We start from the raw sequence: 23,257 nt of genomic DNA on the forward strand, positions 1-23,257 counted from the left end.
CTCTGAATCACACTCCACTTACAAATCAGGGGCTCTGCCCAGCCCAGGGCTGGAGGCTCCTCCATCCTCTCACCATATCACCAGGGCTGTGGTTTCTTCACCTCATCCTTCAGAAAGCTAAGAAAAGACCAGGAATGGAACCCCATCTGTCTCTTGACTAATTCCTCCAAATTAAGGAAACAGGACAGCAAACACACACTATCACCACCATCCTGCTTTCTTTTGATAGTTTAGAAAGGATGTATTTACTGCCATCCTTTTAATTGTTCAAGCAAGTCCCAGAGTGAGCACTGGCTGCAAAAATTACTACTCCAACTTCCCTTGTTCAGTGTGCTTAAATGACTTAACAAAAAACAAGTTTTGCGTTTGTGATGCTGAGAAGGGGTGGTAGCAAAGTAGCGAGAATTAGGTTGCAAAGATCTGAGAAAATCAGCTCTACATTTACTAGGTCTTTCATTGAGCAGGTATAGGACTCTTGCCCTCAATTTCTTTCTACATCTGACAAACGAGAATGACACTGAATTCAAGACCAGCAAAGGTCGGTCCTAAACAACTGTCCTAGTAAAGAGTTTTTCTTTTCGCTTTAAAGACTGCAGTGCTGAGCGGGTGGGAGGGGGGCTCTGCCCCCAGGATCTAAGTAAGTAAATCACGCTGCAAAGGTACCTTTGAGTAGCAAGAAGACATTTTAGACTGAGACTCTGTGACCTCGAATTCTGGTCCAGATTTGCAAAATACCCCCTCATGGCCCATCCCCAGAGCCCTAGACCCAGCTCCAGCCCAAGACCAGACCTCAGACCTGGACTGAAAGCCTTTCATTGGCTCCTCTGACAACAGCCAAGCCCAGTCCTTCAGTGGTGTAGAAAGAAAAAGACAGCTCACAACCTCCCGGTCAAGCCAGAACACCAGCAAGACAGACTTAGGGGGGATTTAGGCCCTGGCCTAGCTCTTACTCAGGCATCAAAGCCATCCACCTCACCCCACTCTCCACCCTCCCCCAGCCCCCCACAGTCTCCTCCGTTCCTTGCCGGGCTGGGCCTGCTACTGTTGTGAGGGCTCTGGGCCTTCCCGGAGCAGGGCCTAATGGCGAGGGCTTTTCTTCTCAACAGCTGGGCTGATGCGACAGCCCCCACCCCACACAGCATCATTAACTGCAAAGAAAGGATCCTTGGCCGTTTCTATTTCCTCCGCAGCTCAAGAACCCTGTTGTTATTTAATCCTATGGCTACACCAGCAGCATCCTCTGCTCGGCCGGCTCCACCCATCCACCTGGCTAATTCTGGGCTGTTCCCGCGTCCCTCCGAGGGTAGCCAGCTGATGGGGGTCAATGGGAATAGACTCCCACTGCACCAAAGGGGCGTGGCCTTCGCTGGACTGTAGCTCCTCCGGCCCGCGTCCCGTGAGAGTTGGGAAACGCTAAGGGATGGAGAGGGAAGCAGCTAGTCAGGGCAGCCTGAGGCCGGCAGGCGCAAAGGCGCTGAGAATATCACAGTGGGATATGGCGGGGGTGGGGGGTAGGACTTGGCACTTCGAGGCTTGAGCCCGGCCTCTAGCTGAGTAGCCAGCGTTGGCCTGGGGGCAAGGGGTACTGGAGATGGACGAGGCTTCCGCCCTGTCGCTGTCCACACCCAAGAAATGGTGAAGTGGGGGTGGGGTGGTCTGTACTTACTCAAGGGAAGAATCGGATTCATTCAAGCAACCCCCACAAAGCCCTTCCTTGCTGTGGACATTTAACATTTTCTTAATTTTTGGTAAGCGCGGCTTCACGACCCCTCCCTCCAACACCCCTAGGCTAGAGAAAGATAAGGCCCCCTGCAGGGGGTCTTCCCGTCTCCCGCCCCGCCCCCCACCCCTGCGGCAGATCGAGATCCCTAGATCTATGTGAGTTCTCCCCACCCAGCACTCGGCCCAGGATTCAGAGGCCACAGTGCCCCCCAACCCCCAACGACACTGACGGTTCCTGCCCAAGCCCGCAGTGGCGTGAAGGTGGCCGTTACCTCCTCTCGCAGGCTGGGAGGGGGTACAGCCCGCTCAGCTGAGCCAGCTGCAGCAGTCGCCGCCGCCCTCCATTCATTGGGGGAAAAAAAAAAAGGCAACAACAACCTCCACCCCTTTTTGTAAAAGAACGACGGCCTCTGGAGGAGCTACAGTCAGCCCCAGCAATCAGGGGTTAAGTTCTTTTCCGGCCCCCCATTCATAAAAAAAGGAGCGCGGCGCATGCGCGTGCGGGGTCTCTTGTGCCCACCCATTCATAGAATTGCGAACGGAGCGCGTGCGCACTGGAGCTCCCTTCCCTCCCATTCATAAAAAAGCCATTTTCCCAGGCAGTGGTTGCAACACCGCCGCGGAGGCAGCGAGAGGAGCTGACAGCGCGGAGCTGGCGCTGCGGTGCGCAAGGAGTCCTATCGGTTTCTCCCGCCGACGTCTGCGTGAACAGCGGCGTCTGACCCGCCCGGGTTCGGAGATTTACACAAGCGTGGAGCAATGCTTGTGGTTCTGCGGCTCCTCAAAGTAAGTCCCTAGCCGGTTTCGGGATCCGAAAGTGCCCCCTCTGAGTCGCAATACGACTCCCCCTCCGGCTGGGGCAAATGGTGCGCTATTTCTGGGCGCGCCTCAGTGTTCTTCCCTCTCTCCCTGAGCCTCCTCGAGCCGCTGCGGTCTGCCGCAGCTCCCTGACGCCCTCGGCTGGGCCGGCACAGAGCCGGGGGTGTTCACAGCCTGGCACCAGAGTTTCCGACCCCGGGGCACTGCCAAGCCCGGCTTCCCCACTCTGCGACTCGGGAAGCCCCGTGCGTGTCCCGGGAGTTTGCTACTGGCCTGTTTTCTTTCCTCCTGCCACCACCCGCCTCGAGCGTTGGAATGGGAGGCTCTGGGCTCGGTCAGGAGCCACCTTTTGGGACCGGCGGGCGCTCTTGCCCTGGGCGGCTTGCCCACCCCGGGCTCCGTGCCCACGGTGCCAGCTCTGCCCAGATCTCCCCAGCCCACTGCAGCGGCCTATGCTCGACGTAGGTTTTTCTCTTCCCTTCGGAGCCGTGACAGACTGGGTTTTCTACCCTTCTGTCTTCTCCTCGATGGTCAGCACGTAGATGGCCCGGGACTGGACATTTCTGCTCTCTCACTTTGGCGAGGCGGTTCTTAGCCGTCTGACCTTTGCTCTGCCGCTGCATTTTATGCTGTGGAACTGCCTTGCAGTTTCCTTACCCTTTCCCGGCCTCTGCAAGGGCAGAGGCCCTTCGGCCTCCTCTTTCCTCCCTTCTCCGGGCACTGAGCTGTGCCGGGCCCCGGGGCCGGGACGCGCTGGGGCTGTGGTGGGGGCTGAAGGTGCGTTTACATAACGCTGGGCGTGTGGGAGCTGGAGAAAGAGGTTGCATGCGTAGTAGAGATAAGGTTCCCGCTTTCCCTCCTTCTTGGTGGTACCAGGCTTGACATCACCCAGAAGAAAGATAGAGACGGTACGTTCTGAAAATTCTGAATCTCCAAGGCCACAGGGGCAGGGAAGGGGGGAAAAGGCGGGTTTGGGCAGCCAGGGCAGCTGAAGCTTGGCTTCATCACTGGGGCCAGGGCTGTGCCCAGTTCCCCCTCCATGCAGACGATCAAAAAGCATTTAGACAGTAGCTGTTCTTGTGCAAGAAGACGATTTCTCAATTCTCTTTGGGGTTGGGGGTTGTGGGCAGAGAAGGCAAGAGAGGCGAAAATGATTGCATGGCTCGATGGCTGAGTTATGGACGGAGAAGCAAGCTGGTCTGGAGGGGCTTGATGGTGGTGATTAGAGGGGAGAGCTGCTGGCTGCCTCATTCACCAGCTGCTGGATGGGCGTCCATATTGCCAAGGCTGGGTGAGGGCAGGAGGCTGCGTTCTGGCACACGGAGTCTCTAGTAACCCCCAGGCATGGTTAGCGCTGAAAGAAAAGATGTGGGTTCAGTGGGGTGCCCAGATCCAGTGGGAAACCTCACTTTTCTGCCCCTAAATCAGTGGCGTGATTCTCTCCAGTTTGGGGAGGGGCAGGAGCAAGTGCATGCCTTTCTGGTTAGCTGACCAAGGCTCTCCAGGCTTTCTGACGAGCCTCTCGGTGATACAAAGCTGGAAGGTGAAGGCCTAGAGCATTTAGGAAATACAGCCTTATCAATCTCTTAATAAACTCAGTCCGGCCTGTGGCCCTACCCCATATTGCACTGGTGATTTCACAATGTTTAGAGTTCTCTGGATCTTCACATGAATGGAACATAAAACATCTGAATTGTTCAGTTTTTTATTTCCTTTAGTCTGTGGGTGTGGGGTGGACTAGGAAAGGAAAGACTGCAGTTGACCCCTTTAGCTCTCTGTTTCAAGAGAGAGGCTGGAAAGACGTAGACTTGTCCAGTGGTGAAATCCAGTTTCCTCTCTTTGCCAGCCCTTGGGAGCGACCTCACTTGCCAGCAGGCTTCAGGCAAATCCATTAATGTGAGCAGCGCACACAATGACCAACTGAGATGCTGCATTTGGCCAGTACCTGGTGGGAGGTATTTCGATGGCATATTTCCAAAATCTCCATGATGGATAAATTTTGGTCAGTTAGGGTGAGGAAGACTTTCATAAGACATCTCTTAAATTTTCCTTTTTTAGATTCTGAACCCAGGAGTCATTCCCCTTTTTGTGGAGTGGAAATCCTCATTCCCACGATCTTTTTTGTATTACCATCATTTTGAAATTACAACATTTCCTTAAAGCCTTGGTTAGGCTTGGTGGGAGGAGACAGAACCATAGCCTACAATGATTCCTGGCTAAGCAGGACAGAAACTGGGGGCCGGAGATCATGTGGACCTTACAGAAAAGGTATAGAGATGAGGCTCTTTGGTATTCCACCCTCTGTCCAGCATATTCTTTACCCATTCCAACATCTACATCCCCATCCCCCACTCCCATTCTGGTAAACCCAGAGGTCTGGCTGACTTGAATGACAAATGAAGACAGCCCTTCCAAGCAAAATTTGAAAGTAAGTGATTTTAAAGTAAAGGGAGAAAAAAAACACCCATTAACACCTTCAGAAGTGGTCCTTGAGAACACTTTGGGACTTTGCATCCAATACCTGATGCTAACCCCTTGGCCTTGGATGTGACATCTTCTGGCCCCCTCCATGCATTTTTCTTTCTCAGGCCATCCTCTTGGGTATGACCCAGATTTCGTACCAGGGAGGTTTGGAAAAGAGCTCCTTTTCTTTAGTTAGAAGTTGAATGTTCTTTAGAGAGTTAAGGCATTTAAGCTGGTTGTGACTCCTGAGTGCCTGTCACCTTGCTGCTATGGACCTGCAAGTTCCTTGTGAGGAAAACTTACAGGAGTCTTATACGAACCTGGATTTAGGGATACAGCTGAAAAATTTGGATTTGGGATGTAGATACGAAAGCGTTCTTAAGGAAAGGGAATGGCAAAAGTGGAAAGGTTCCATCTCATGGCAAACCTGGAACTCCTGGATAGAAGGAAAAGCAGTGACCCATTGGGATATATTTTTGGTCTTTCAAAAGAGCCAGAGGAAGAAGGGGATGAAGAGCAGCATACAGAAAACTGTATTACTCCTTTCAGACCAAGCTGGGGCCAGGTCAGAGAAGGTGAATAGCTAAGAAACCTGCTAAGCTTGAGCTTTAGTCTCTCCATTTGTCCAGTTAGGGAGGGACGGAGCAAAGAAACTTCCCAAGGGGGCTGTTGTAGTGGGCTGTGCTGGGCACATACAAGGAGCTGGTTGTGAGGGAGCCGCTTCTTACACAGAAGATGTGGAGTGTTGCATGAAGTTAGAGGCGGGATATTCTTGGCTCTCAGGGGTCTGGGGCCACCCTGCAGATCCGGACAGCTGACAAGGCTGGGGATGTATCCGGGACATGTGGTTGGGTTTAAGAAGCTACACCATTCAGCTGTGATCATGATTGTTCTTTCCAAGGACAGTCGGTGGAGGAAGCAAGGGCACTGGGGAGGGAGCACAGATGTGCTGGATCTAGTGGAAAAGGGAAGAGGCCCTTCTAGGGCAGGTGGCCATTTGCAGAGTGGTTTCCCTTTTCCAGTAGTCTTTATTTTTCTGGTTGGGAGAAGTGGGGAGTCCTCTCCTGCCCCATCCCAGGAAGAAACAAAAATCTATTATCAGGAATCCATTATTAGAATCTTTTCTTAGAAATCTCTGGTGGAGGGTAGTAAGATAAATTGTCTTGTTGTCAGTGAGAGGGGGGGCCTCCCTTGGGGTCTAAGTTTCTGTTCCCCTCCAAACTTTTATATGGGCCGGGAGTTCTTCTAGCCCCATTCTTTTCTCTCCCTTGACTTCTAATATCTCTTTAAGGGGATCTGAGCAGATAACCAATGAAACCAACATTTAAAGCAGTCAGAATAGCTCAGAGCAAGTACAGCAAGACCCCCCCTCCCCCCACTAATCCTTGTGCTGGGACTTTGGCGCGCTCAACTGACTGGTTGTGGAAGAGGGAGAGGGTTGGGAACTGCTAGCTGGTAGTGGGACAAAAAGATGAAAAGCAGCTGTTTTCTTTTGTGATCTCTAACTAACTATTATGGCCAGAGGTGAGCTCCTTAGTGAACTCCTTATGCTGGTGCTGGAGAGGGGTGGGGGAGCCGCTGCAAGGATTCTCAGACAAATCCAGCTGCGCCAATGCTTTGTTCTCCCACAGGGGCTGTTCTCTGCATCTCAGAGATGCAGAGATGGTCTTCCTCAGTGGGGTGTAGGGAAGGCTGGTCCTTGGTTTTCCTTTCCACTCCCCCCAACCCCGCCAAACACCTTTTAAAGTCTTTTTGAAGCAATAAGTCATTATTTGGTTGGAATTTAATTAACTAAACTGTGATGCTGTCACAAAGAACCAAGCGGCAATGCTGGGTGGGATTCCCGGCAGCCTAGAGACCTTTTCTTCTGAACTGATAAAGGGTTAAACAACCTTCGCTGGGAGGACCTGCCTAGACTGAATGGAGCAGTACAGAAATGGCCCATTCATTCAGAGCCTCTTGCCAGTCTGTCATGTGCAGAGCTATAGTTTTGAAAGCACAGCTGTCAGTATTTCCCAACTCCTCTTCCCAGGGGAAGTCAAGGGGAAGGGGTGGGTGGGTGGCATGGACCTTTAACACACCCCTTGATTCTTTTCAGCCAGCCTGCCTCTGTATCCGGACGCTCAGCCCATCCCACAGGTACATATGCCACAGACTGCCAAGTGGCAAAGACGGGACTGTGTGCTCTGTGCTTTGCAATATTCTGCTGATTCAGTATTCTAGGACCGGCTTCTGGCTTCCTCTTACTCAGGCCCCTCCCTCCCTTCCCCACAGACCTGGATCAGAAAGCCCCATCTGAGAATGTATCCTAGGGATCCTTAAGTTCAGCTTTGTAGGAGAGGGAATTCCTTCCTATGCCAGGGCTTCCTTTTAGACTCTGCTTTGTGATGAGATCCTACAAGTGACACTTTAAAAAAACTAAAATGAACAAGCTTAGTGAAGCAGTGGTGTATGAGGTGACAGAAGGGATGGTAAAGAAAACTGAATTGGAAACTTGAACTCTGGGCCTTCCTGTAATGACAGATTTCACCCCCAAGAGCACAGTGAGAATTCCCTCCACAGGGGGCCAGTCTGATGTAACCCCTGTCTGCGTGCTTCATTTCCCTGCTGGTTTGGTTAAGAGCCCCGTGAATGGCCTGTTGAGGCTCCCTGAGGGCTGATGGCAGACTGGGGAGACTAGTAGAGTCCATGATTGTGAAAGTGATCAGTGCTTTCCTGCCTTGACATGAATACCTAGATGTTACTGTAAGTCAGGGCTGTGGGGTTGAGGCAGCAGGCTCTGGAGCCTTTGCTGTCTAGATTCAAATGGTGCCCCAATAACTTACTAACATTACTAGCATTATGACCCTTTGTTCTTTATTTCTTCCTTGCAGAATGGGTGTTACTCTCCAAAGTGATGGTGTAAGGATTAAATGAGAAAAATCACTGACTGCTTAGCACAGAAGCCTGACTCGAAGATAGGTTTCATAAATATTAGCTCCTTCCACAATTATTATTACTTAGTATGAGAAGTTGGGAGTGGAGGCAAGTTTCCTTTCCTCATGCTAATCCATAATAATGCCACCTAAAAAAACTCCATAAAGGTGCTTCTCTAAGTGGAGTGCTGCCTTTGTTTCTCTGTCCACAGTTTTCCAAATTGACCATCAGTCTTCCAAAGAGCCTAAATGAGGCAAAGCCTCCTCTCTCCTCTATTTATATTATAAATCTCTTCCTTCCTTGCAGGGGAAGCAGGGAGTACATATTAAACTGCACTTAAGTTCCTCAGCATTGCTTAGGCTAGAGGCTGGGTGTGTCCCAGTGAGTAGAGATTGATCTTATAAACCAACTGAGGGTTGGGTTTTGTGTTTTGTGTTTCTTGTTTTTTGTTTTTTTTTTTTTGAGGCTTCATTTAGCCTTGCTGAGGGGTTATCAAACAGGCTGCTCGGGAAGTAGTGGAAGTCCATGCTAATGGGGAGGTAAGGCAATGGGGCTGGGGAAGGGTTTTGAGCACTGCAACTGTGAGCCAGCCACTGGTTTTTGCTGAGCTGGTGGCCAGGAGGAATCCGACATCAGGGTTATGATAGGGAAGACGCATTTTGGAATATGCCTGCTGGAGCCATCTTGTATGTTGCATGTCCCAAGAGAGCTGAGTCATCATGGACCAAGCTCCCACCCCCATGTCAGGCCGCAACCAGCAAGCCCAGATCTTGACAGCCAACATCCCATTGCCCACAGGCGCTGCGCCCACCCTGGCATCCTGGTGGGACTTTTCCATTAATGTGCCTTCTGATTCCAGGGCCTATTAAAATCTTTGAGCATTGCCATAAGAAAATATGGCTGTTTTTAAGAATTCCAAAAACAGAACTGGGGGAAGAAGAGTGTGTAATTTTCTTCTTTCCCCTTATTTTTCCAACAGCGTGGCAAGTCCCAATCCTAGTTCTAAGAGACAAAACCCCAACTACATGGGGCAAAATGGCCTTCAAACTGCCACTGGCAGTTTTGTTGGCAAGACCCTGAGCATTCATGACCCAAGCTTCTGGAATAAGGGAACCACACTGTCTTTGTCCAGGCTGGGGGTTCAGGCTGAGGCACCTCTTGGCTGGCACCTGAGAGTCTCATCCTATGCCTCCATCAACATTTTCCTTTCTTGTGCCCCGTCACATGTTTTCCTCCAGGTAAAGTCCCCATGGTGGGGACCTGGGGTTCCTAATGCTCGTCTGTTGACCCTAAACCCATTTGCAGAAGCAAGGCTTTGGAGCCCCTGCAAAAGAGTTAAGTGGGCTAAGGTAGCATTCCCTAAAGTTCTGCCCCACTGTATCCTGGATCATTGGAAAAACTCCTCTCTGTAGATGCATATTTGACCTCACCCCCATCCACAGGGGCCCTATAGGAGGCTGCCTTGGTAAATGATCATTCTTGGTGGCGCAAGTGCCAGACACTTAAGACTAGTAACTCTGCTGCAGGGGAGTCTCCCATTTTAAGATGATGCTCTCCTTGCTTCTGGAGGGAATGTGGAGACAGGAGGCAGGTGTTGCCATTAGGCAGACTTTCTCCCACATGAGAAAAACTGCACAGAAGTCCTAGCATCTTTTAAGTAGGTAGAGCCATGGGAGCAAAGCCAATAATACATGCCCTATGCAAATGGGAAACAGCAGCTGACTGAGCACTGAGCATTATGGAAAAGACTTGATGAGATGAGAACACAGGATGAGAACCTTGTGGATAAAGTTCCCTTTTCTCCCCTTCGTGAACTTTTCATTGAGAGCTAGCTTGCTCTTTTAGACAGATCAGAAAGCATCTGGAGAAGCCCTTCCCCCCCAACAATTTCACCATTTTTTTAATCAAATACTGTTTCCAAGTTAGGGGGTATAAAATTGAGTTGCTCTGAATGCTTTTTCCACCCACCACCTCATTCCTCAGTGTAGACATTGATAAGTATGGATGAGTCACCTGGGGCAGGGTATCATTCCCCTATGATTGGAGTACTGGGATAGGCCAACTGTGTACCCAGTCTAGAGGGGCATGGGGTTAACTAGAAATGGAAACCTATCAACGCCCCCCCCCCCTTAGCATTACTCTGAGGCCACATGAACCTGACGGCAGAGATGCAGGGGCTGTTCCCCTAATGAGAACATCATTAGTATCATGAAAAGGCATTCATCCAACTCTGCCCGGTAACATTAATTCAGTGGTCTGTCCTTTTTTCAATACCATTATCTTTCCCTTCTATCCGCATCTTGTTCTGTCTCACACCCCCACCCACTAGTGGACTCTTCCCAGAGTCTAATCTTCCTCTTGGATTCCAAATTGTGTCCCCTTGGGCAGAGGTCTTGGCCTTCTGCTGCTATTTCTTTAAATTGATCTCCAGCCGAATTCCGAATGTAAAGGTCAGCAGGCGAGGAAATGGCACTTCTAATAGAAAACAATGTGCACTTTCTAAATTTGAACCAAGTCGTTTCCGCTCTTTGATTTAAGTGACTTCCTGGGGTTCCGTGTCAGGCACTGCAGTTGAATCTCTGGCGGGATTCCAACTTAAAATTGCACTCTCTCGGTGAAATTAGAAACTGATCCAGAGTTGGCTTAGCTATTCTAGTAAATAGCATTTAGGCTGAATGTTCAGCTCAGCACTTGGAAATGGGTGATGTGAGTGCCCCTCGAGAGGATTTCCCATCCAAGTTGTCAGAAGTGCACCTAGCCAGAGGTTATTAGCCACTGGAGGTTGCTGCTCTTAGAAGTGGTGGTTATAAGTTAATATCCTGGATGTAGAGGCATCACATACAGCCCTTCCTTCTCTTGTGACTATGTGAAATAAAGGCTTCTGTTTATCTAGCTGATGCACTCCATGGGAGCTCACATGGGCTATCTGTCATGGTCACTACATCCTCAGCACAATGCCTGGCACATAGTCCTTTGGGTGTTCAGGAAATCTAAGCTGATGCTCTCTGGAATAGTGATACATTACTGGCAGACAAGACGCTAGGTAGTGGATAGCATTGTCTCATTTAATCCTCACAAGAACCCATTTTAGAGATAAAAAAACTAAGGCATAAAGGTAACAGAACCTTACTTACAGCAACATTGCTAGGGAGATGGGTGAGAATTCAAACTTGGATCTGATTCCAGAACCTGTATTTACAACCACTGGGCTACCTAAACTTAAAAATAGGGCATATTTTGCAGCCGTTGCAAGAATGGGTTTGGTTGGGCTAGGTTTGAACTCCTGCTGAGTTCTGTTGATAATTTTGTGTGCCTTTGGACAGGTTATTTTGAACATCCATTTTCTGTAACTACAGAAGGGCTAGTAGTAGTGAAGAGTCAATGACACATTATACATGGAGCTTACCAGAGTGTATGGCTCATTAAGTGCTGAGTAAGTGTTGCTTCTATCACTCACTATTGTTATTATTAATCATCTTGAGCCTCAGTGCTGGAGAATCCACTGAGAATCCAGTTCCCATTTCATTTGTACTCCCAAGGACCTTAAGGGATGGGGGTGGGGGTGTTAACAGGCCAAGTACTGATGCCTGGAATCCACTCTCTCTTCCTTTTCCCTACCTCCCCCTACCCAGGGCCCCTAGAAGCTTGTTCCTCTGCACAGTCCAGGACCTCCAGCCCAATGGAGCCCCCGATCCCACAGAGCGTCCCCTTGACTCCCAGCTCAGTCATGGTCCAGCCCCTACTTGACAGCCGTATGCCCCACAACCGCCTCCAACACCCACTCACCATCCTCCCCATCGACCAAATGAAGACCAGCCATGTGGAGAATGACTACATAGACAATCCTGGCCTGGTGCCCCCTATTGGCCCTAAGCGGACCCGGGGTGGGCCCCCAGAGTTGGCCCCAACGCCTGCCCGCTGTGACCAGGATGTCACCCACCACTGGATCTCCTTCAGCGGGCGCCCCAGCTCCGTGAGCAGCAGCAGCAGCACGTCCTCTGACCAGCGGCTCTTAGACCACATGGCACCACCACCTGTGGCTGATCAAGCTTCCCCGAGGGCAGTGCGCATCCAGCCCAAGGTGGTCCACTGCAAACCACTGGACCTCAAGGGCCTGGCAGTGCCCCCTGAACTGGACAAGCATTTCTTGCTATGTGAGGCCTGTGGGAAGTGTAAGTGCAAGGAGTGTGCATCCCCGCGGACACTGCCCTCCTGCTGGGTCTGCAACCAGGAATGCCTGTGCTCTGCCCAGACCCTGGTCAACTACGGCACCTGCATGTGCCTAGTGCAAGGCGTCTTCTACCACTGCACCAATGAGGACGATGAGGGCTCCTGCGCTGACCACCCCTGCTCCTGCTCCCGCTCCAACTGCTGCGCCCGCTGGTCCTTCATGGGGGCCCTCTCCCTGGTGCTGCCGTGCCTGCTCTGCTACCTGCCCGCCACCGGCTGCGTGAAGCTGGCCCAGCGCAGCTACGACCGCCTGCGCCGCCCTGGTTGCCGCTGCAAGCATACGAACAGCGTCATCTGCAAGGCAGCCACCGGGGACGCCAAGGCCAACAGACCAGACAAGCCCTTCTGACGCTTCCAGTCGAAGCCCCAGCGCTGCCCCTGAAAACCTGGTTCCCTTCCTGACACCTGAGAAGACCACAGCGAGGCCAAAGGCTTTAAATGTCCTGAGGCTGACCTTGCTGGTCTGCCCACTCCCCACCCTCAGCTTCTGAAGATATGGAGACACCACTGCCCACCCTCTCTTTCCCGAAAGGATGAAGAAGCACTTTGGGTTGTTGTTTTTCGTTCTTTTGGTTGTTGTTGTTGTTTTTTTTTTTTTCCAGGGTCCTGGAACTCTGGCAGACAGACAGAGGCAGGGGTGTGGTGTGGTGGGGGTTGGGGAGGGTTCCTTTTCAGAAGACAGAACACAGATGTGGACACATATCCGGAAGTTGCAGCTGCTTGAATGCCTTCCCAGTCCCTCCTTCCCCCTCTCTCCCCACTCTTCCATTCTCTGGCTGCTGGGGAGGAATCATTAACTGAGTGACCAGGACCTCTGAGGAAGATGCTTGGAACCCTGATGTCCGTACTTCTCTCCCTGCCAACCCCAGGTTGCCCTAACACCATGGGGAAGGTGAAGACCCTGGCAATCCCTGTTGTATATACTTGGGACCCCCTTAAGAGCAGAGGCTCATTCCCCACTCTGCCTCCCTAGAGCCGCAGATGGATTTTAGGAGCCACTACAGAGTGCATTTCTCCCTTCCAGCTTCATCACTAACTGTCAGGGGTGTTTGCTCATAACACCATCCTCTGGTTCTTACCGAGTCACAGACTCACCTGCCACTACGAGTCCCGAGTTCTCTCTGCCCAGATCCTTTCCAGAAATTTTTATGGGTAGAGAAGGCCGGGGCGGCACATGCGAGACCAAATATAATTTTGCCAATGAGTCTGAGGCTGTGGTCTCTGGATCCAGTCATTACGTTTTTTTAGAACAATTAAACCAGATGCTGTAATGGTGTTTAAAAAAATAATAATAATGAAATACTTGCTTCCTTTTGGGCCACCCCCAGGAAGGGCTGATTTCAAAATCTGGGGGGCGAGCAACCTCAAGGAACACAATCCCCCTTCCCACCAAGAAGAGGATTTTAAGAGCAAAGAAGAGAGGCAGCACCTCCCATTGGCAGAGTGACAGTAGAGCCGAGCTGGGTGTGGGCTCCTTCTCTTGTGATTCTGCTGCTTGCTGTCGTAGCCTTTTGTGTACAGTGATGTGTCTGTATCTTTAATGTAAATAGACAGATGATGAAAAAAAAAGTCTATTTTAGTGTTAGGAGGCCCTGGCTGAGGAGTAAGAGCAAGGGGGGTGGGGATTCTCCAGGGGCTTCTTGGAATTGAGCCCTGCTTCCCTGTGTGGCCACACTACCCCCTCCCAACAGTCCCCAAAGACGTAGCAACTCACTTTCTCAAGGTGCTAAAGGACTCGAAGTGCAGCACGTCCAGTGGGTAGGTACTTGTTGCATGCAAAAGCTATATTGTGTGTGGTCCTCCCCCTTCCCCAGCTGTTGTGCAGGGGTTTTTGCTTCGTGTGATATTCTGTGTGTTGTCCCACCCCCATGAGAGGACATGGCCTGGGTCAGAAAAGCTACCCCAGGTGAAACCAGAAGTGCAGCAGGCAGACCTTTTGTAGCATTTCGTTTGTTCTATAGGAGAGAACCACCTCCAGGAAGGAGGCAAGGAGGCAGGTAGCTGTGATTGGCATGCACCCAGTGCTTCTGAGGACATTTTTTTCCTTCTTGAAGACTAGTAGTAATATCTTATGATTTAGAATAAGTTAATCATAACCGTAGGTATTTATTGATTGGAGGAAAGGAGGGGAGGGTCATATTATTTTAGGCTTTATTTATATAACATTTGCTAGCTTGTAAAAAGTTGTGAAATATTGCATCTACGTTTTCTAAGGCTGATTCACGTAGCTGCCCTTGCCACAGTTGTGATGGATGTATGGATGTTCTTGCACAAATAGGAGGGAATGGTAGGAAAAACATATTCAGCCAACCACTTTACACTAATTGAATGTATCAGATGTGTACTAAAGGGACTGGAGATGTTTTCCTCAGAATATGTGAGCAGAGGTTACCCCCCAAATGGAAGGGCACACGTCCACTCTTGGCAAGGTCTGAGGACTTTTCCCAGAGCCCCTCTCAAATGTCTCCATGGGAAACTTGACCCACTGCAAGTTGCACTTCAGTGATCTTGGTGTTCTACACACCCATTCTGTGGAGAATTGATTTACATAAGCTGTGTACACACCCCCCACACACACCCCTACTCCACCAACCCTCTATCTACACAGACCCTGTTTCCTAACAAACAGCCTCCTGACCCCTGATGAACCCTGAATTTTTGTGTACATAGTTGTAAACATGGATTTTTCTAGTTTGGGTTTTCTTTTTTATTTTTTTCTTCCCTCTGTTTTGCCTTGTTCTTTTTGGTTTGCATTTAACTTGCTAAATGGATGTGTGCCGAGCTCCCGGTGTCCCCTGTGCTCAGTGGTAAAGGGAAGCGGTGAAGCAGCTTTGGTTCTCCCAGCTCTGTTGCAGGGCAAGTCCTCAGCATGTTTTTCTCAGCTTGGCAAAACAAAACAAAACAAAACTGGCTTGCCCATGGGCCCTGGAGGCCGGTCAAGGGCCACTAGGGACTAAACTCTCAGAATCACGACACATTTCTCTGGGTGCTTCTGGCTGATTGTGTTTCCATCAGTAATGGCTTGCTTGGCTGGATTATGCCTCATCTGAACCTTTTCTGAAAAGAGCCAGCTGGTTCCCACTTCTGTTCAACCTGGGGTTAGTGGTCGTTCTGCATGGAATTGGGGGTAGGGTCCACAAGCCTGGGTCCAGGACACATGTCCTAGTAAGCCATGGCTGCTCCCACCCTAAGGGTGGGTTTATGAAGGCCCAACACTCCCCAAGAAGCACCCTGAGAAGTGACTCTAGGATAGCCAAGACCTTCTGGATGGATGTCGGGGTGCAACCAAGGCTTCTCTCAGTCCCTGGCTGGAAAGAGGTAAAGACCAATCTCCGCTGCTGGTATGGGCCCCTTCACAGCCAGCAGAAGTGGAAGACCTTCATGTGACAACATCTAGTTCTTCCAGCATGTGGAGTCTGCGTGGATCCCCAGTGAACATCGAGTGGGGCCCAGTTAGCTAATGAGTGGCTGAAGTTTGCACAACATGGAAGGTATTGGTCAGGAGCAGACACCCAGTTTCCGTCACTTTGAAACTTCATAGTGTCCCCTGCTGCCCCAGGAGATGGCTGATGGAGTCTGGGCAGCATGACTTTGCACTGTACAATTCACTAGGGCATCTCCCAAGCTTCACTGGCTTTCTGGTTCATGCCTTCGGTAAGCATTTCCATGCCCTGTGCTTACTGTGACAGTTGATGACAAATCTTGTGCTGCCATTTTTGCTGTGGGTAACTGTGTGGTGTCCTACCTTGCTTTCTCTTCTCACTGCCCCACAGTTTGGTTTTGTGTTACAAACAGAAAAGCTGTTCAAGGTTCCCACCCCACTACCTTCCTACTTCATGTTGCCTCTTCACTGTAGCTCCTTCTCACCCCACAACAAAAGTTACCACAAAAGGTTTCCTTTGTATAGAATATTTATTTTGAAGCTCTATTTTAATAGTATTTATTTTAGAAAGTCTACTATTGTAAGAGTTCTTCTGTTTGTGAAGAAAAAAACAAGTTAAAAACTGAATGTACTGATCTAGAAAATATATATAAATATATATTGTTAAATATACACAGGACTGCCATTTCTTGTGTGTTTGTGTTCACATCCCCAATACCCTCACCCAGCACAACTCTTGAATTTGTCAAAGAACACTCAAGTGGAAATCCGTACCCCAGCTCTGGCAGGAAAAGGAGCAGAGATGGGGGGCTCCTTGTGCCACAATAGTCCCTTGTTTACTTCTAGGACGCCCTGACAACCCCTGTAGGAAAGCTTCACTTTTTACCTAGCTGAGTTCTGCCAGGTGCTGCTCCATCCCCCCGCCCACAGGAGTGTATCTGTAACCAATCACACAGGGAGGCAGAGGAGGTAGGAAACGGTTTAGAAAAATAGTGCAGTTATCTCCTTTCATAAGCCCTGGTGCCCCCGAAGCAGATTTTCAGTGCACACGGACATACACAATGCTTTCAGAAGGCAGGCAAACTCTTTATTTTCACCAGATTGGTGGATATTGTACAAAAGCAGTTCCTTTGACTTACGAAGTCTCCCCTCCATTTAATGCATTGCCTTTGCCCTTATAATGTACCTTCTGTGTGTTTCTTCTGCCCACACTCTGTCCCCTGAAAAAAAAAACTGGTAGAGACCTGGTCAATTCCCACTTTATGTACCTGGGAACATGTGAACACCTGCCTCTTATTTTCTGAAAGAAAAGCAATTGAGTGATTCCTCTTTTTTTTTTTTTTTTTCCTGTTGCCATTAAGCATGGGCACACAAGCAATAATGATGGGCAAGGGGGGCATGGAGGGGAGAAAGATAAAGAGCCTAGGGTCCAGTTCTGATTTCATCTGGAGTCCTAAATTTCTGGCGTCTTCCAATTCTTGGTTAAAACCTCAGGTTCCCCTTGAGATAGATAAACCCATTCATTCCAAGGACACCCACCCTACCATCTATGCCAAAGAGGGCACAAAGGATATTTGTCCTCAGTGTGGTCCTGTCTGCTCTACCTCCTTGGCCAGACCAAGTGCCCTGTCCTGTTCTCAAATAGATGAAGAGTAATCTGTGCTCCAAAGTCTTCCTGTGCTGACCAGGTAAGTGTCACACTGCTGATGGCTTTTCTTTTTAATCCCTTCAGTATCCATTGCTGTGTATCAGGCTTGGATTTAGCCTTGGACTTCCTGATGCTTGGCCTAGCCTGGTTTTACACTGTCTCATATTCAGAGATTAAAAATAGCAAAAACTTAACGCAGGGTGCTGGGTGCTTATAATCTCACTAAACCAAGTGCTGTTTGAACAAACATGCACTGGTTTAAAAAAACAAACAAACAAAACTCCCTGTCCAGAGAAAAAGCTCCACATTTGCCTCCCTTAACTTTCCTTCCCTGACTGGCCCTTTCTCCCCTAGGTTCCCAGTTACAAAATGGCCTTGGGCAATAATGGTTAGCAGTTGCTGAATAGAATGCTTTCTTTTGCCAGGAAATTGACAAGTACACAGCAGACACTACCTGTTAGCTGCCTTAGAGGTACAGACACAGGCTCCGAACACATGCCAAAGATGTGGTTGGGATGGATGGGGAAAACAAGTTGAAGTCTCTCTTTTTTTTTTTAAAGATTTTATTTATTTTATTTGACAGACAGAGATCACAAGTAGGCAGAGAGGCAGGCAGAGAGAGAGGGAGGAGGAAGCAGGCTCCCTGCTGAGCAGAAAGCCCACCGCGGGGCTCCATCCCAGGACCCTGGGATCATGACCTGAGCCGAAGGCAGAGGCTTTAACCCACGGAGCCACCCAGGCGCCCCACGAGTTGAAGTCTTAATAGCTCAATTTGTTAGAAGCAGAAGATGAATTTAAAAGGCTCCCCAGTGACTGAATTTTAAAATAAGGGGGAAGAAGCAGAATTTCCACCCTCTGCATTCTGATAACCAGATAACTCCACCAAATTCACTATAAGCCTGGTGCTCATTCCACAAAAGAGGGCGTTGGTCCCGGCCCTGGGGGCAAAAACCAAGATATCCCCCCCACACACACAACTCTGCTATAGGGCCAGGAAGCCCCAAGGCACCCCTGCAGCTCCCTGGCCATCCCCTCCAGCCTGCTGAAGGCACAACTTGAAGTGAGCTCCGCTTTCCAAAGTACCTTTGTGAGGTAATCAAATGAACCCAGGCAGACCGACAGCTCCATGCTGAAGGTGTGTGCCAGATGAAAGCCAAGTTTATTCATCGGAACTTTAATAAAACAATATGTCCATGGCCTGGGGCAGGTATTATTTTCATAATTTATGGGTCTCTGAGACGGAAAGAGCTCAGGGTTTTATTGTGTTTTGCACGATAAATGGCATTCCAATTGTCTACATGATGTTCCTTAAGGACTTAAGTCTGGCAGGAACACAGGCCTTCTGGAGCCCACCTGGGCCTCAAGGCCTGAGGCAAAGGATAATTAGAAATACATCTGTATCTGTTAAGCAGGAGATGATTGACAAACTCCCTCGTTTCCTTCTGTCATTAGAAGACGCTTCCTATGCTGACACCTACATTAACATTTAACTGTTGAAAAGTTTGGAACCCTCCCTGTTCTCTTCCTTTCCACCTTCTCCTCCCTTGGGTCTGGCCTCTTTTCCTTCCGGCCTTCCTGTACATGAAGAGACTCAGGTAGACTTCTGACTGGCTCCCCTCCCAGGGAATGGCAACTCTGAATAGAAAAATGTACCATCCACAAAGCAGGATAATGGAACTCCAGATGACACGCTAATTGAGATCAGTAGTTAGAATACCCACTGTCTTCTGGTAAGCTTTCAATAGGGTAACAAGAATCTAGAGGCCTACAAAAGCTACTGCTTCTGAGCAAAGATGCTGCGTTACCATCTACAGTCTTGAGAACAGTCAAGTTAGGGTGATATAATCAGTCTCACAGATGAGAAAACTGAGGCTCAGAGAGGTTAAGTCATTGGCCCAAGGCTACACAGCAGATAAGTGGAGAGCCTGTGTACTGCATAATAAGGTCGGTCTTTAACTTCCAAACCCAACCCAAGTATCACCTTCCATTGGATATTTTCCTGTGTTCCCAGAAAGTTTTCCTTACACTTGTGCCTCTGTACAAGTTGGCAGAGTAGGTGATCTTTAACCAAGATTACATAGACTAATTGACAAGAGATTTGAATCCTGGTCTAACCACCTCACCACAGCACCGCATTTAAATTTTGAGGCCACATCTCCAAACTGACCTCAGGAGGGATCCTCCATTACCACATGACATTACAAGAACCCTCCCAACATTGCTACTGGCCAGCCTTCCTGATTCCTTGTGCCATCAAAAGAGGACCAGTTTCCCCCAACAATGGAATTATTTGGGCTGTGGTGGCCAGGGACAAGAATCTTACACGGAAGAGAGAGACCTGTAAGTTTCCCCTTACAATTCACAAATGTGTTCTGCTGGCTTTGTGGTTGAGTGGGGCAGCAGCTGCAAGGGAGTAGATGCCTACATGGGGTGAAGGGCTTAGGCCATCGTCTTTGGATGTCTAGGGGCAAAGTCATGTTCTTTGTGCCAGTCCTGGAGTAGGTGGAGCAGGCACAGATCAGGGAGACAAAGCAGTCAGGTCAGAGATGGATGGTGGCAAGGGTAGGGGGTCCCCAGTTTAGAAACAGTGATCCTCTCAAATCCCCAGGTTACTGCTTGATTGATTTCCAGACAATGCTCCAGCTAACCTTGGATTACTAAAGCTCTTGGAGATGCCAGGCCTAATCTGATTAGAGAACTAGTATCTATCCAGGCAGGGCTAGTTCCCAGAGTGGGCACAGCCTTGGGGCTCTCCTAGTAGTGACTGCCACTACCACAGGCCCCCTCTTAGGGCAATGTGGTGAGAAGAGCACTGAGTCTTACGGTCCCTAGTGCTCAGGTACCTGTTCTGTCATCTTCACTAGTTCACATGACCTTGGGAGAATGTTTGCCCTTCTAATAACAGTTGGTGGATGAGATACTGGCTGTGCACAAACCCAATGAATGCTGTTACTACTATAAGAGATGAAAACGGGGCTCACATGGGATGGCAGAGAATACAGGAATTTAGTTATCTATTGCTGAGCCTCAGTTTCTCCATCTTATGCCAGCAGCCTGGACCATGGAGGCAGGAAATCACAGAATACTGGTCCAGTGTTTTCAAAAACTAATTTGAAAAATAAGAGGTTTCCAAACCCAGATATACAACTTCTCTTGGAAAATAAAAATAGCTGGTGCTGGGGGCGCCTGGGAGGCTCAGTGGGTTAAAGCCTCTGCCTTCGGCTCAGGTCATGATCTCAGGGTCCTGAGATCAAGCCCCACGTCGGGCTCTCTGCTCAGCAGGGAGCCTGCTTCCTCCCTTCTCTCTCTCTGGCTGCCTCTCTGCCTACTTGTGATCTCTGTCTGTCAAATAAATAAATAAAATCTTAAAATAAATAAATAAAATCTTTTTTAAAAAAATAAATCTTAAAAAAAAAAAAATACCTGGTGCTCTGAGCTCCCATTTCCCCCATGGTAGGAATTGGCTGGAGCTGAAAGGCAACTGCCCTTTCCAAACTGGGCAGGGTCCCCTTGCCTTCCCACAGTTTCCCCTCCCTTTGCACTGCCCAGTTCCCCTGGGTTGAATGCCCACAGACATTGATGACGTTTGTACCATGATGTCCCATAGTCCAGCCTGCTTCTCTCTTTTTTTTATGTTATATTACCTGCCTGGCTCTCCAATCATGATGCTGGCTAGTGTCAAGTCTGATTGGCCTCACTGGGCACTTTAACTGAAATCATGATATCCCAAACTCCACCCAGAGGGCTTCCTGAGGCTGCCCACCCTGCAGGCAAGTCACTCATATACACGTACTAGAGTCACAATCTCAGAAAGGAAATCTAAGCTCATGGAAGCCAGTGGTTCTTAGCCCAGAATTTGTGGGCGAGTTGGTGGGGAGGGTGTTAAAGGGAACCCCTTGACATTGTTGGGAAATTTCTGCTTTTTGTCTGAGAGACACCTGTAAGTTTCTCAGAGGGGCATGTGAACCTCCCAAAATGTTAAGAATCCCTGGTCCAATCCACCCACCTCCAATATATATATTGATGGGGATGTGAGACTAAGTGGCTTGTCCAAGATCACATAACAGGTTAGCTGGAAAGCAAAGAATAGGAGCCAGGTTTTCTCTAGGAAACAGTGAATGGTTTTCAAACATTTATAAGCCTAATCTGTAGTCTAAATCTAAAAAAATGCCTCAAAAGTGACCTCAACCATAATGATACCAAGACCCAAGAGAGTCTTGCCCTGACTCTCTTTCTCTGATCTCTTGGTTCTTCCTGCCACTTCTGCAATATGCAGCAATTTAACGACTTTTCTACTTGTTCACAACATGTCTCACCCTTACTAGAGGATGTGTTCTGTGAGGGTGGGAAACTTGGCCTTTCTTGTTTGTGACATCAGTGCTGCCTGGCCTTTGTCACAGCACACACAGAAACTGCCCACTCAGGTAAACCAATAAGATCTGCCAGCAAAGGGCAGCAGCACTCCAGAGTCCAAGGGCTCTATCCTCTCAAGCTACACCCACTACCCTGAGCACCCAGGGGATCAGTATTTCAATATAGCCCACATCCACAGGGAAGCTTCCAGCACACCACCTGGCACATGGGGGACAGTGGAAAATCAATTCAAGATACACTGAGAGGAGAGTTAAAAAGGAAAGAACAAGGGGCACTGGAGCGGCTCAGTCAGCTAAGGATTTGACTCTTGATCTCAGCTCACATCTTAATCTCAGGGGTGTGAGTTCAAGCACTGTGCTGGGCTCTCCACCCTTGTGGAGGGTGGAGTGAACAAAAGGAGTGAACAAGTGGTCTCGGGCTTTATTTTATTTCCATTCTAAAGCTAGCCTCGTGAGAGAATGCGGCTATGACTAAGACCAGCTTCCATTAATACAGCTGACACTCGAGTATTTATCATATGCCTGGTACCATACCAAACAACTGCTTTTTACCTCTTCTTCTTTTAATCTTCTCTCTGTATTAGTACTTTCATTTCCCCTATTTTACAGATGAGAAAACTGAGGGTCTAGAAGGTAGAGTCATGTGCCCAAGATCACACAGGCCTGACTCCTGAACCCCTGCTTTCCTACCCATGTGCCCACTCATGGACACTGGGAAGGGGCATCAGCATGGTGTCTGGACAGCCAGCTGGGGATGGCTGAGGAGGCCTGAGCCCTAGCTGCCAGGTAAGAAGGACCGGCTGCACTGCTGTAGCTTCACTCATGGACTGGGAAGGTATCTGGGGCCAGTAATTTGCAAACATGAAGCTGGCAAATTCCCAGCCCTGAGCTCCCTTTACCATTTGCCTGTGACAAAATAACCTCAAGGAGAAAAGAAGAAGCCAGTTACGCCATTTGGTTCTTCTGACCCTTCTAGAACATGTATGGTTACCATAAGTGTTTGTTAACAGTCAACAGTGAACATTCAACTGCTTAGACCAGGCTAGTATAAGAAGAATGATAATTGACCAGCTTCAGAAAAAGAATAAAGGTGGCACTTAATTTTTAAAAAAATATTATAAGAACTGAAATATATTTTTAAAAAATAACATGACTTTTGAAAATAAATAAATAAATAAAATAAAATTCCCCACCAAATTCCCAACTTCAGTGTGACATTTTGGAGTATACCAGTCATTCACTGAACAAACATGAAGTGTGCAGAGACTGTCCTTCCAACTTTCTAAACCGCACAGAGGATCACACTGCAGAAAACTTCTACACACATACATGGATGGCCTTCCTTCAGTATCTCCAAAGCTCCACTCTTATTTTTAGTAAGTGGTATTGCATGACATTTCATTTTACAGCCTTACCATTCCTGTTTCTACCTCATGTTGTGATAGCTCACTCTCTATACCCAGTCATAAACCTCACCTGGACCACAGGACACACACATTCTCTGCTAACCCTGCCCAAGGAAGACAGTGATCAAAAACAAGAGCCCTGCTGGCCCATGGGAGGGTGTGTATGGTGGGTGCAAGGGGTGGGGCTTGACACAGGGCAGCATGTTGGAGCCATTACTGGGGTATACAGGAAATTCCTCCCTCTCCAGAAGATCTACCACGTGGCACATCTCTGAGTGAGGACAAAATTTAGACAGTG

General features: G+C 49.0%; 1 protein-coding gene and 1 long non-coding RNA gene across 3 annotated transcripts in view; one reads left to right on the forward strand and one right to left on the reverse strand.

Moving 5' to 3' along the window:
* The window catches only part of LOC122901385, a 42,373-nt gene extending 40,325 nt beyond the window's left edge, over positions 1-2,048 (reverse strand). The window contains exon 1 of the long non-coding RNA XR_006383469.1: positions 1,995-2,048. This is a non-coding gene — a long non-coding RNA (uncharacterized LOC122901385). The remainder of the gene's footprint in view (positions 1-1,994) is intronic.
* A 221-nt stretch (positions 2,049-2,269) lies between these two features.
* SPRY4 (sprouty RTK signaling antagonist 4) lies at positions 2,270-16,196 on the forward strand. 2 transcript variants are annotated; one of them, XM_044225444.1, is made up of 2 exons: positions 2,270-2,508; positions 11,553-16,196. In XM_044225444.1, exon 2 carries the CDS (start codon positions 11,600-11,602, stop codon positions 12,497-12,499), a length of 900 nt encoding a protein of 299 aa, XP_044081379.1. In that variant the 5' UTR covers positions 2,270-2,508; positions 11,553-11,599; the 3' UTR covers positions 12,500-16,196. The 2 variants fall into 2 exon arrangements, with proteins under 2 accessions (XP_044081379.1, XP_044081388.1); XM_044225453.1 differs by lacking the exon at positions 2,270-2,508 and adding an exon at positions 3,321-3,449.
* Positions 16,197-23,257: the final 7,061 nt, after the last annotated feature.

Source organism: Neovison vison, chromosome 1 (assembly GCF_020171115.1).
Source record: "Neovison vison isolate M4711 chromosome 1, ASM_NN_V1, whole genome shotgun sequence".
NCBI classification, from domain to species: Eukaryota; Metazoa; Chordata; class Mammalia; order Carnivora; family Mustelidae; genus Neogale; species Neogale vison.